The 14,004-nt window shown below is 43.8% G+C and overlaps 1 protein-coding gene across 5 annotated transcripts in view; it reads left to right on the top strand.

Moving 5' to 3' along the window:
* DDB2 (damage specific DNA binding protein 2) overlaps window positions 1–14,004 on the top strand; it is a 35,949-nt gene that overhangs the window by 8,601 nt on the left and 13,344 nt on the right. For 4 of the 5 annotated variants that reach the window (XM_061381434.1, XM_061381430.1, XM_061381432.1 and 1 more), the window contains exons 2-4: window positions 6,338–7,349; window positions 8,487–8,620; window positions 8,993–9,184. In XM_061381434.1, the coding sequence (XP_061237418.1) occupies window positions 7,223–7,349; window positions 8,487–8,620; window positions 8,993–9,184 (453 nt within the window). In that variant the 5' untranslated portion in view covers window positions 6,338–7,222. Of the gene's footprint in view, window positions 1–6,337; window positions 7,350–7,529; window positions 8,621–8,992; window positions 9,185–14,004 lie in introns of those variants that run through there. The other variant, XM_061381433.1, reaches the window with a different exon arrangement.

Here is a 14,004-nt window from a genome sequence, read left to right on the forward strand (position 1 = left end):
CTGTCTAGGTTAGTCATAACTTTTCTTCTAAGGAGTAAGCATCTTTTAATTTTATGGCTGCAGTCACCATCTGCAGTGATTTTGGAGCCCCCCAAAATAAAGTCTGTCACTGTTTCCACTGTTTCTCCATCTATTTGCCATGAAGTGATAGGACCAGATGCCATGATCTTAGTTTTCTGAATGTTGAGCTTTAAGCCAACTTTTTCACTCTTTCACTTTTATCAAGAGGCTCTTTAGTTCTTCTTCACCTTCTGCCATATGGGTGGTATCATCTGCATATCTGAGGTTATTGATATTTCTCCCACCAATCTTGATTCCAGCTTGTGCTTCATCCAGCCCACCGTTTCTCATAATGTACTCTGCATATAAGTTAAATAAGCAGAGTGACAATATACAGCCTTAACGTATTCCTTTCCTTATTTGGAACCAGTCTGTTGTTCCATGTTCAGTTCTAACTGTTGCTTCCTGATCTGCATACAGATTTCTCAAGAGGCAGGTCAGGTGGTCTGGTATTCCCTTCTCTTTCAGAATTTTCCACAGTTTGTGGTGATCCACGCAGTCAAAGGCTTTGGCATAGTCAATAAAGCAAAAATAGATGTTTTTCTGGAACTCTCTCGCTTTTTCGATAATCCAACGGCTGTTGGCAATTTGATCTCTGGTTCCTCTGCCTTTTCTAAAACCAGCTTGAACATCTGGAAGTTCACGGTTCACATACTGTTGAAGCCTGGCTTGGAGAATTTTGAGCATTACTTTAGTAGCATGTGAAATGAAGGCAGTTGTGCGATAATTTGAGCATTCTTTGGCATTGCCTTTCTTTGGAAGCTTCAGCATCGGTCCTTCCAATGAATAATCAGGACTGATTTCCTTTAGGATGGACTGGTTGGATATCCTTGCAGTTCAAGGGACTCTCAAGAGTTTTCTCCCACACCACAATTCAAAAGCATCAATTCTTCGGCACTCAGCTTTCTTTATAGTCCAACTCTTACATCCATACATGACTACTGGAAAAACCATAGCTTTGACTAGATGGACTTTTGCTGGCAAAGTAATGTCTCTGCTTTTTAATAGGTTGGTCATAGCTTTTCTTCCATGGAGCAAGCGTCTTTTAATTTCATGGCTGCAGTCACCATCTGCAGTGATTTTAGAGCCCAAGAAAATAAAGTCTCTCACTGTTTCCATTGTTTCCCCATCTATTTACCCATCTATTCTGGAGATTAGGATATGGGTATATCTTTTCAAGGGCCATCATTCAACCCTCCACACAAGGCTGGAGGAGCCCACAGCTGTTAGCCTTGGACATCTAGTATAATGCTTCTTGAGCTTAAAAAGCAGACTGCCTTTTCAGAGACCTTCTTCATCCAGTTTCATAAATCTATCTGCCTCTTTGCGGGATGGATCAGCAGCCTAAATGCTGTCAACATGAATGGGGTATGCTCTTCCAGATTGCCTATCTCTATGACAAAATGCTCAGATTCTGGGGCTTTCTAACACTGGGCAAGTCTAGCACAAAGAGGAATCACAGTTAACGTGCCAGCGATGATGCCCACGCAGGGTGTGGAGTGTGGGTGAGGGTGTGTGTAAATCGGTACTAAGAACACCCCCTCCCCCAGGCTATCGGCTTCACCTGTAAGAACTACGGCTATCCTGGCAGCTTATCACCTTCCTTTACAAAGAGAATGTTAACTGCGGCTCCTCGGGTAAGTTTTTTGTCACATGCTGCTGGAGTTACAACGTCCTAATAACAAGACCTTGGCTCCTAGGGACAGGAGCCAAAGGCGGGCAGTGGGGAGGGGGTGGGGAAGAGGGAAAAGTACAGAGATGTAAATGCAGTTCTCCCGGTCCCACCAGCGGGTGACTCATCCACTCAGGGAGAACTGGCTTGTCTGTAACACAGAGAGAACCATTTTTATTTCTGCCACTTGGGATTTGTGCAGTCCCTAGAAGAGACCTTTGGCTTGAGAAGAGCAAGTAGAAGGCATGGCCTGAACTCAGATGCCCGCTTTCTCATTCTCTGGTCCCCGCTCTTTCCATGATGGCTCAGTGACTGGTGAGAATTCTGGAGAATAGTCTCTCCACCACCTTTTTCAAACCTTATCAGTAAAAAACATGCTGCCAGGAGATTATATAACAACTTCTATTTGTAGAGTGCTTTACAGTTTGCGAAGCACTTTCATGTATTATTTCAGCACTCTGGCGAATGCCCTGCAGCTCTGGCTGCCTAGGGAAGTTTTCTGGCATCCTATGCCAATGGTATTTCATGACAGGATATTGATTTAGTGTGTGGATGGTGCTTCATGCCCCACAGCAGAGAGAGAAGGTAGGGTTTGGGGGTATTTACACAGCTGTCTGACACTTCCAAAGCTACCCCAAATTATTATATTTTTGAAAACTGATGCTGTTCCCAGAGAGTGGGAGTCATGCCCTCACTTCACATTATTACAAATCTATTCATATTTGGGCAGTTAAATATGTACTGGAGATGCCAAGTAACAAGGACCCTGGATGCTGTATTCAGTCTGTCTCCAGTCTTTTAGGAGGAATTTAAACTTCAGTCTCCTGCAAATGCTGCCGAATCCTTGAGGCTGTCATTTGCAAACCACTGGACGCAGTAACTGTGTGTGGGAAGCCTGCACACACCATCCATGTGGATTATGGATGGTTTTGCAGACTCAGCGGAGTGTTTGGATCCACAGACAGCTTGATCAGAATCGGAGTCATGTATCAGCCTGCAATAGGAAAATAATCCCTACTAGACGGAAACTTCCCACAGGGAGACCAGAGTTGAAAGCAGTCCCTGGTTTCTGCGGCTTTAACAGCAAGACAGTCACAGGATCACAGATTTTAAAATCAAAAAGGATCTGAGAGACCCGCCTCCTCTCTCCCTTTCATTAGATGATAAGGCACAGAGAAGCGAAATGACAGCTCCAAGACCACATACGCAGTCTCAGTACAGTGCTCTCTCCACCATGCTACATTATTTGTTCCAGAAAACACCTAAGCCACACATTGTTTTGCAGACCAAAGAAACTGGCTTTATTTAGGGCCATGCTCACGGTCTGCCAGGCTTCCAGTGTGAACGCGAGGCCTTGATTTGCTACCACCAGCAGCTTTTGAATGAATTACCTTGTGATGCCTTATGTCAAAAGTAGTGTCACAGATAGAACCCAAACATCTGTAAAGGGGGTTACCTGGCACAACCTCTCCACGGCATGAAACCAGAGCAATGCTGTGCCATTCACCCCATTATGAGAGGAGCCGCATCCAAAATATGTATGAAATAGTTTTGTCCACTGCGCACCCAATGGTTCATCAGATGGGAATGGACCAAGCCCCTTGTGAAACAGCAAAACTCAGGGTAAGAACGGCCCATGACACAACCTGAGGCAAAGTGCTTTACTGGTATGTGCAAGGTAGGTTTTCACTGCTCACATGTGGTTGGTTTGTTGTTGTTGTTTTATATCCACCATGGAAGACGCCTCAGTCCTAAACAAAGATTGTAGGAAAATCTGGTATTAAGCGGGACATTTCCTTTGCTCGTGAGTCCATTATGGCTAACAGTTACCTTCCTGCCATTCTGTCTTCTACTCCTCCTGCCTGGAAGGTTCTCCCCATCTCCCCTGCCTCAGTTTCCTCTCAAGATTTAAGTGTCACCTTCTCTGGGAAGATTTCCTTAACTCTGTTTGTTCACTTAGTAAACGTTTTTTGGCACACCCACACAGCATGTGCGATCTTATTCTCCAACCGGAGATTGAACCCCCTGGGGGCATTGCGTCTTAACCACTGGAAGGCCGCCAGTAAAGTCCCAACACTGTCCCTTATGTACTCCACTCCAAAATGAGTTCAAGTGTCCTTTTCCTGTGCCCCCTACCCCCCATGAATCCCGTGCTTCCTCTCTCACCCAGCTTATCACACAATACTGTAGTTGTATGTTTACTTGTTGATTAAAAGGCATACTCCATGGGGGAAAAGAGCATTTTTTTCCACTTCAGCATTCTTTTTGACTGGAATAATGCCAGGAACAGTGTGGGTTTTGATAAATGTCAGTAGGATGAATTCTTCTGCTTACCATACCACCTCCCCCTTTATCTGATCTCTCTCTCACTTTCCACAATCCTTTATTGACTTACTTTTCATATTTACTTGGCCGTGCCAGGTCCTACATGTGGCACTCGGGATCTTCAATCTTCGCTGTGGCACACAAACTCTTATTTCTTGACCAGGAATTGAACCTGGACCCCCTGCATCGGGAGCACGGACTCTTAGCCACTGGATGGCCAGGGAAGTCCCTGCACAGATCTTTAACGTGATCAGTTGTCTCCTCTTCAAGCTGCCGCCTATCCTGCTCATGAATATTCATGCCCCCGAGCCAAATACCATCAGGGACACACATGGAGTTGAACTCTGAGTCTACTGCCATTGCAACAGAGGATGCATACCATGGAGAAGGGCGGGACACCTCTGAAAGAAGGTGTTAGAAAGAAGTAGGAGGAAATTCCCTGGTTGTCCAGTCGTTAGGACTCCATGTTCTCACTGCCAAGGGCCCAGGTTCAATCCCTGGTTGGGGAACTTAGATCCTTCATGCTGCTCTGCTGAACCAGATGGTTTGGATAAGGGATCAGAGAAGTGGGCCTTTGCTCTGGATTGGAGGCTGTCAGGACACAGGAATGGTTCTATGATTGCATATGATTACATATCAATAAGAATGAAGCAAAGCTAAAGCTGTGATTAGCAAAGAATCTGCGGTCATTCATATTAGCCAAAATCATAGGGGAATGTTTGGTTCATTTCTGTGGTTTGGGCAGCGAACTGAACTGATCAAGATTACACAGGCCAGTAGCTGTGGCACACAGTCTTAGTTGCTTTGAGGCATGTGGGATCTTCCAGGACCAATGATCCCACTCACGTCTCCTGCATTAGCAGGTGGATTCTTTGGGTTTCCCACAATGCAGAGACACAAGAAACGTGGGTTCAATCCCACGTCTTCAATCCCAGGGGGTCAGGAAGATCCCCTGAAGAAGGAAATGGCAATCCACTCCAGTATTCTTGCCTAGAAAAGTCCGTGGACAGAAGAGCCTGGTGGGCTACAGTCCATGGGGTCACAAAGGGTTGGACACAATTGAGCATGTGTCCACGCGCACACACACACACACCATGATTATAGAATGGCCTCGTCTGTCTGTGCTGATATTTTGCAAAATTATTTCAACACATGACTAAAACCTAGCTAATAGTACTAGGTCAGCTTCCAGATGCCAGCAGCTGCTTTTTTTTTTTTTAATAATTTTACTTATGTGTGGCTGTGCTAAGTCTTCATTGCTGTGCAGGCTTTTCTCTACCTGTGGTGAACACGGACTTCTCTTTCTTGCAATGTGCAGGCTTCTCATTGAAGTGGCTTCTCTTGTGGAGAATGGGCTCTAGTGCTTCAGCAGTTGCAGCATGCAGATCTTCCCTGATCAGGGATGGAACCTGTGTCTCCTGCATTGGCAGGCAGATTCTTTACCACTGAGCCACCAGAGAAGCCCAAGGAGCTGTTTCTCTCTTTCTCACAACCCACACCCACGTCTAACTTTTATCAGTCTGCTTCTCCTCTTAGGATGCTATTCTGCCTCCCCCAAACAACTCCACAAAACCCCATCTTTCCCATGAGGTTTTCCTAAATACTTCTTTCTCCATTAGATTATCTTTTCTGAATGCATCTAAAAGTATTGGTTGGCATACCACAATTTAGTACTCACCTGTGTTCTTTTTTTTTAAATCTATTATTTGACTGGGCTGAATCTTAGTCGCGGCATGAGGGATCTTCTAGTTGCTAACAGAACAATTTACTTGAGACATGTGGGATCTAATTCCCCCACCAGGGATGGAACCCAGGCTGCCTGCATTGGGAGTGTGGAGTCTTAGCCAAAGGATCACCAGGGAAGTCCCCTGTGTCCTATCTTGACTTGTTTCACATGTATTTTTCTTCTTAGTAGGTTGTAAACTGACTACAACAGTTTAGGGGCAGGACAATTTCTCATACTTCAGGATCCCCCAAAAATGAATGCCCGCTGACGTGAAACTAAGGACTGGTCTGAGGAAGGGAGAGGGGGCATCTTGCTTCAGTAACACAGCTCTGAAAACACAGCTGCAGGGAAGATGCCATCACCTTGCGCTTTTCCGTTGTCTGCCATTTCTAACACCCTGAGCTGATCTTCCCATCAAGAAACCATTTTCCAGTTTTTCTCTTGGAGCATTCCTTTCTTTCCAAGAGTTGTTTGTGGTTCTCTACCTGTCTGAAAGCTCCTTTAGTGCACTATCTACCACTAACACATTTTTGTCTCTGCTTGCTCTCCCAAAGCACCTGGCATGGGACAGCCGGTGGAACCAAAGAACCAGAAGTTCCCAACACGCAGTTCTGCCTGGATCGAGGCATAAAGTGGGATGTATCCCAACTGTCTCCTCTCGGGCCAGATAGGACACCGATGAAGCTCACCACAATGGCCCTTGGCTGAAGTCGGGGGCACAAGACCTCTCAGCCCAGGCAGTTAGCTTAGCCGCACTCTCTCCGGTCCATCATCACTGCCCTAGGTTACTCCTGAGGAGGACGCTAAGCAGGCTTCGGGAAACTTTAGTTAAAAGCTGAGGGCTTCAACTGTTCTCCATAGACAAGCTGAGTTTCGGCGGAGCTAGAGAAATAAGAACTAATTGACATCAACCGCAAAGCCAGCCGACAGACACAACTTAATTTCCCCCGCCAGGATGTGGTTACTTTCTACGAAGCCGCCTCACGCCAACTGTAGGGATCAGCCAATCACAAAGCCCGAGAGGGCGTGGTCACCAATTAGAAGGTAGAGAGGTGGAGCCGAAGTTTTGATTGGCATCTAGTCTAGGGGGTAGGGTGGGGCTAGAGGCCTGGCAGCGTGGCGTCTGAAGAGGCTTCAAGTCGGGAGGTCCAGCGCTGACGGCCATCTTTACTTCTGGCAGGTCAGCTGACTTGGACCAGCTCCGAGCCAACTTGTAGGCGGTATCCCTTTTCTCTAGGGAGCGGTGAGGCTCTGCCTTCACACACTTCCCATCCGTCCGCGCGCGCCCCCGCCTTCCCGGTGAGCCTGTTTGGCGGGAAGTTGGCTTAGTTGGCCTACCTGTGGCTGAGCGCTTTTCCTCGTCCCCGCCTTGTTCTCCCCAGAGGCTTCTTAATTCTTCCTCGGCATAGGGCATAGTACCCCTTCGCACGGAGGACGCCATGGCTCCCAGGAAACGCCCAGAAAACCAGAAGACCCCTGAGGTGGTTGTGCGCCCCAAGAGCAAGAGGAACAGAAGCCCCCGGGAGCTGGAGCCCGAGGCCAAGAAGCTCTGTGTGAAGGGCCCCGGTACTGCCTGTGCCTGCTGCTTTAATTAATTCCGCAATTTGGGGTTCTCACGCAGAAGGCTGGAGTGGGGGATGGGTGCGCATAGGTTCTGAGGCTGGCCCAAATTGTGGGCGCCTCAGGCTATGCATTTTGTCTGTAGGTCCTTTGACACCCTTAGAGCTTGGGTTTAACCTCCCTCAGGTGACGGGACGAGGCAGATGACCTACGTTACAACAGACACAACCGACTTTTCCAATTCCTTGTTTGCATCGGCATTTTTACACACTGAGAACTGCTTAAGATAATCCTGCCTTGCGTGGTGGGGTGTGTGCTTAATTTCGATAGTTACTATCTGTCCTTGGTTTAACTGCGGGAACCTTCAATTTCCTTCCTTCCTCTGAAAACTCACTCTTAGGGTTTCTTGGGGCTAAAACCTGGGGCTGTAAGGAAAGTAGAGAACTCAAAAGACGGGATTGTCGATGAAGTGTTTTTATTGTTGTTGTTCATGAGAAGAAAGAAAGGGTTGTCCAGAGGCAGGATTTATAGAGATCAGGTCCTCAAATACAGGTTAGTAATCCGGAGTTGCTTTATTCCTATTCTAGGTGCATCTTCCTCTCCAAAAGTAGCCTAGTGAATTTAGCCCCATGCCAGACCCCGTGGATCCTGCTGGTTTTCAGGAGAACAGATTAGACTTGGGGCCCACAGCTGGTCACTTCTACATTATTGTAATACAGGATTTTGGAAAAAACTGCTTCTCTTACTGGCTTCCACTATATCATCTTAAAATCTTTTTATTGTGCTTTACATATGACTTTTAAATTGTCACTCAACCCTATCATCAGTTTTCCACCCCAAACTGAGAAGAGTTCTGCAATTCTTGTGTGTTTCTTGGGCTCGCTTCTCAGGAACCCTGCAAGATCACAGTTTCACTAAAGAATTACTGTTTTGGGGAATGTTTTTTTGGAAGAGATTGAATCCCTGCTCACTATTTATTTGTTGTGCTGGGTGAGACTGAGCAGAACCTGAAAAGATCTTAGGAGGTGATAGAGATTGTCTCTGCCAAAAGAAGCAATAGGGCTTTCTTTCTGGCATATTCGGCAGAAAAATCTTGCCTTCGTGAGACTGGAGCGGAAAATATGTGTCTGTTCTGCTTGGCAGGTTCTAGCAGAAGATTTGACTCAGGCCTTTGGGCGGGGTTGGCTAGCCTGCGGGTCCCGCCGCTATGCAGCAGCATCGTCAGGGCCCTCCACCAGCATAAGCTGGGCACAGCTGCCTGGCCATCACTACAGCAGGTGAGGCGTTTCCTGGCTGAAGAATTCAGGGGTTTGTATGGTGCCTTTTTAAGCCTCTGGATCCTCCAAAATTAGATGCTGGGTTGGTTCACCGGGTTGTCAGAGAGATCATCCCCACCTTGGTGACTGGCCTACTGGGCTCTCAACAAGATAGAAGTCCTATGCTGTAGGGGTCCCAGCAGGAATGCACTCTGCCTCCTTGATTTCTGTGGTTAGATTATGTGTATTGCAAATCTTTTTATGCACAGAGCCAGGCAGTTAGTTTTCCCTTAGTGGGAGAACTTGGCCCCAGGCCTCATCTATGGAGGAGTCAGAGATAGGCAATTTACCCTTGTGTTTTAATTCAACTTAATTCTTTTCTCTCTGTATTAGGGTCTCCAGCAGTCTTTTTTGAACTCTCTGGCTTCTTACCGGATATTCCAAAAGGCTGCCCCTTTTGACAGGAGGGCCACATCCCTGGCGTGGCACCCAACTCACCCCAGCACCCTGGCTGTGGGCTCCAAAGGGGGAGATATCTTGCTCTGGAACTTTGGCCTAAAGGACAAACCTACCTTCATTAAAGGGGTGAGCAGTACCCTCTGCCAGACAATAGTACTGAAGAGATGTTTGCTGAAGGGATGAAAAGTCATCCAGTAACAAGGAGATAATTGGGATCAAAAGTAACTGGGTATTTTCAAACAAGTAAACGGTGATGGTACTCAACTCTTTATTGAATGCCTGCCCTTAAAATATTAGCAACTATGAGACACTAATCATCCTCATAAGTTACTTATAGGATCTAAGCCCCTTCTTACCTCCTTGACCTTGGCTGTTGTCTTCCTCATTGCCTATGCTTTAGCCATACTAGATACTTCTGTTTCTGAAATTGGGTCTTTGGACTTGCTGTTCCTGTTGACTGGAGTCCTCTTTCCCGTGGTTTTTCTCATGGCTGGCTTCCTCTTACCATTCAGGTCTCAGCTTAATATACTTCTTCTACAAGGCTTATTACTGACCGCTCTGCTTACTCACTAATGACTCTCTACCTCATTATTATCCTCCATCACTGTCCCCCCACAGTGTTTATCAATATCTGAAATGTTTTACTGATTTGTATGTCTTTGTCCATTATACAGTAAACTCCATGATGGCAGGGACCTTGTCTTTCTAACTCACCACCGTATCCCCAGTACTTAGAGTAGCTGCTTCGTATTTGCTGAATGAATGAGGGCCTTGTGATATAACTGGGCAAGTCAGATGTATACCTACAAGATCACTGACTGTACAGCAATACAGATGCTAAATGCTACAGAAATGAGGGAAGGAAGAATCTCTGGGGATTAGAGTCGATAGGGAAGGTTTCATGGATGAGTGAGATGTGAGGAAGAACAATATTTAGGTAAATGGAGAGAAAAGGAGGAAAGGCAGAGTGTGTTTGGGGCAAGGTGTGGCAAAGAGCTTTTTAGGGATGGTCTTAATTGTGCTAGTGTTTGCCATCAGTCGCTAAGGGGTTGAGAGTGTTGGTTTCTCCACCAAAGAGAACACTCTTACCTTGCCCAGTAGGGGACTGAGATTGGAGGGCTATACTGTGAAAGGTGACACTCTGGGTTTAAAGCAGGAGCTGCAAATTCACATACCTAAAGAAGCCAGACAGATAAAAGAATGATGCAGGATGGTGGTTAGCGATAAATTGGAGATGGTTGACAGGTGAGAATTGAGGTCCTGTGGTATCAGGTCTGAGTTTTTCAAATGAAGTCTGAAATGTTTGGATTTTTAAAAATTGTAGTGAGACACGTAAAGTTTACCACCTTAGCCATTTTTTAAGTGTACCATTCAGTGTGAGAACATTTACGTTCTTGCATAACCAGTCTCCAGAACTTTTTTGTCTTGCAGAACTGAAACTCTGTAAACATTAACGCAGACTTCCCGTTCCCCCTTCCCTCCAGACCCTGGCAACCGCATGCTGCTTTCTGTCTCTCTGATTTTGACTGACTGTCTCATACAAGTGGAATCAGACAGTACCTGTCCTTTTCTGACAAATTTATTTCACTTAGCATCATGTCCTCAGGGTGCATCCATGTTGCAGCATGTATCTGAATTTCTTTCCTTTTTAAGGTTAAATATTATTCCTCTGTATGTATACACCACATTTTTCTTTTACCCATTCATCTCTTGATGGACATTTGGGTTGCTTCCACCTTTTGGCTTTTGTGAATAATGCTGCCATGAACAGAGTTGCACAAATATCTCTTCGAGTTCGTGCTTTCAGTTCATTTGGTTTTGTACCTAGAGTGGATCACATTGTAACTCTTTAATTTTTTGAGGAACCACCATACTGTTTTCCATAGCGGCATAGTCCCATTTTACATTCCTGCCAATAGGACACAAGGGTTTTAATTTAAAATACCTGATTTTTAATGTTGGGAATCAAATGAAATTGAACATGCTCTGTAGCTAAACAAAACACATTTGTGAACTGGATTCTTCATTAGCTCACTTTTTCTACCTCTGGTTTAGAGGCCATAGCTAAACCCACGATGAGTTCTTTGAAATGGACGGTTTGGAGAACAGCTCATCAGAAAAGGCCAGGTTAGACAGACTTGAGAGATTAGGATTCAAGCTATGAGATTATTCAAGAAAGTAAGTGCCTGAAGTCCGAAGAATGGCTTTCTGTCCAGCTGGTGAGACAGATGACCACCAGGAAGTGGAACTTTAAGTTGAAGTCAGAACCCAGAGCTCAAACAGGAAGAGATTTGTTCACTGCTGCTGCCGCCACCGCCCCACCCCGCCCCCACCTTCCCCAGCAAGCAGCCAGGATGCGAGAATAGAGAAATTTAAGAAATAGCCTAAGAGTGTCCTGGGGAAGGGCTTCCTGACTAAAAGAGGAATGATAACTGCTTTGAACTTGTGTTAGGGTGAAGGTGCTTTGGGATTTATCACCCTTCCTTACAATGTGTGTTTACGTGAAGCTTCCTCACGCTGTTGTGGAGATTGGTCTGGGCATTTAAACTGTGTGACTTGCAGGGAGGTAGGCTGTAGCAGAAGAAAGGTTTGGTGGTCTGGAGAACTGTCTGTACTCCCAGAAACCGACAGCAGAAGGTTGATTTGAAACCAGTGAGGAAGGGAGAAGCAGTGCCTCATTTTATCTTTTCTTTAGTCATCTGACCTTGGTTCTGGTCTTGATATCTTTCAGGCCCTTGGCGAGGGGACATGTGTTTAATTTTCAAAATGATCATTCTCATTGTAAAAATTACCTGTGCTCATTGTAAGAAATTCACGCAATACAGGAAAAATACATATATAAAGAATAAAGTAATTGTTACCTGAAATCCCCATATGGGGCATCTTTATATGTGTGTAGACACTATTATACACACCCATTCTTTTATTTATGTTTTTATATAAGTGTTCTACCCTAGAATCTGTTGTATTTTACTTATTAGATCATATTCTGGTTCAGTCATCTTGTACCAGATGATGACCACTTAAAAATATCTTATTTCCTTTTTTTTTTGTAATGTCTTTGGTTTTGGTATCAGGGATGTGTTTCCTCTACTTGAATTTTCTGGAATAGTTTGTGCAGAGTTAGTACTATTTTTTTTCTTAAATTTTTCATAGGATTCACTAGTGAAGCCATCTGGATCTAGAGTTTTCTTTGTTGGACGGTGTTAAACTATATTTCCAATTGTTTAACAGCAGTAAGGCAATTTAGGTTATTTCTTCTTGAAGGAGCATGGCAGTTTGTCTTTCAAGTAATTTGTTCATTTTATCTAAGTTGTTGAATTTAGAGGCATAAAGTTGTTTATATATTCCCTTGTGCTCAGATGTTCAGTCATGTCCGACTCTTTGCAACCCAGTGTACCATAGCCCACCAGACTCCTCTGTCCTTGGATTCTCCAGGCAAGAATACAGGAGTGGGTTGCCATTTCCTCCTCCAGGAGATCTTCCCAACCCAGGATCAAACCTGAGTCTTTTACGTCTCCTTCACTGGCAGACAAATTCTTTACCACTAGTGCCACCTGGGAAGCCTTGTATCTTTTTAATATTCATAAGGTCTGTTGTAATGTTCTCACTCTTTTCATTGGTACTGGTAATTTGTGTCTTTTTTTTCTTTTACCCCTGATCAGTCTTGCTAGAAGATCATCAGTTTTGTTGATATTTTCCAGCTTTTAGCTTCATTGATTTTTCTCCATTGTTTTTCTGTTTTCTTTATTTTTTTTTCTTTTTGCCCCATTGTTTTCTTTCCTGTGGGTATAATTTTCTTTTCTTTTTCTGGCTTCTTAAGATAGAAACTTGGATTTTTATTTGATTTTTTTGTTGTTGTTTTCTAATACAACCATTCAATGCTATACATTTCCCTGTATTTCTCTAACTGAATCTTACAGATTTTGTTGTGTTTTTGTTTTCATTCAGTATAAATTACTTTCCAGATTCTTTATGATTTCTTCTTTTACCTATGGATTATTTTGAAGTATCTGTTTGATTTCTATTTGGGGATTGTTGCGATATCTCTGTTACTGATTTCTAGTTCAATGCTGTTACGGAACAAAAGACATTTCGTGATTCCAGACCTTTTATAACTTAGCATGTTGATTGTCTTTGGAGTGTTCCATATGCATTTGAAAAAAGATGTGTACTGTGGTATTTTGGGGTGAATTACTCCTTAAATGTTAATTAGGTTACATTGGTTAATAGTGTTTGTATCCTTTTTTTAAATGTTCTATAGCCTTACTGATTTTATATCTCTTATCAGTTATTGAGAGAGGAATATTGGAATCTCCAACTATAAAATTGTGGTTCTGTTTATTTTCCTTTAGTTTTTGCTTTAAATGTTTGTTTGTTATTAGGTGCTTACACATTTAGCATTATGTCCTTTTGATGAATTGACACCTCTGTTATTGTGAGATGTCTCCTTTTATCCCTGATAATATTTCTTGTTCTGAAATTTTATTTCTTTGATATTAATGTAGCCATGCAGCTTTTTTATGATTAATACTTGCATTGTATATCTTTTTTCATCCCTTTATTCTTAATGTATTTGTATATTTGTATATAAAATGTTTCTTGTAGATAGCATTTTAAAAAAATGCAACCTGCTAATAATTCCCTGGTGAACCAGTGGTTAGGACTCTATGATTTCACTGCTGAGGGCTGGGATTCAAGCCCCTGGTTGGGGAACTGAGATCTTGCAAGCTGCATGGCATGGTGAAAAAGGAAAAATCCATTCTGACAGTCTCTACCTTTTAATTGAAGCATTTGTCCATTTACATTTAATATGATTAATTATAAATATGATTGGATTTAAGTCTGTCATCTTCTATATTTGTCTCATTGTTTTGGTCCATTATTTTTTCTTGCCTTCTTTTTGAGTACTTTTTGTGATTCCATTTTATCTTCATTATTGGATT

This window comes from Bos javanicus, chromosome 15, assembly GCF_032452875.1.
Source record: "Bos javanicus breed banteng chromosome 15, ARS-OSU_banteng_1.0, whole genome shotgun sequence".
In the NCBI taxonomy this organism is placed as follows: domain Eukaryota; kingdom Metazoa; phylum Chordata; class Mammalia; order Artiodactyla; family Bovidae; genus Bos; species Bos javanicus.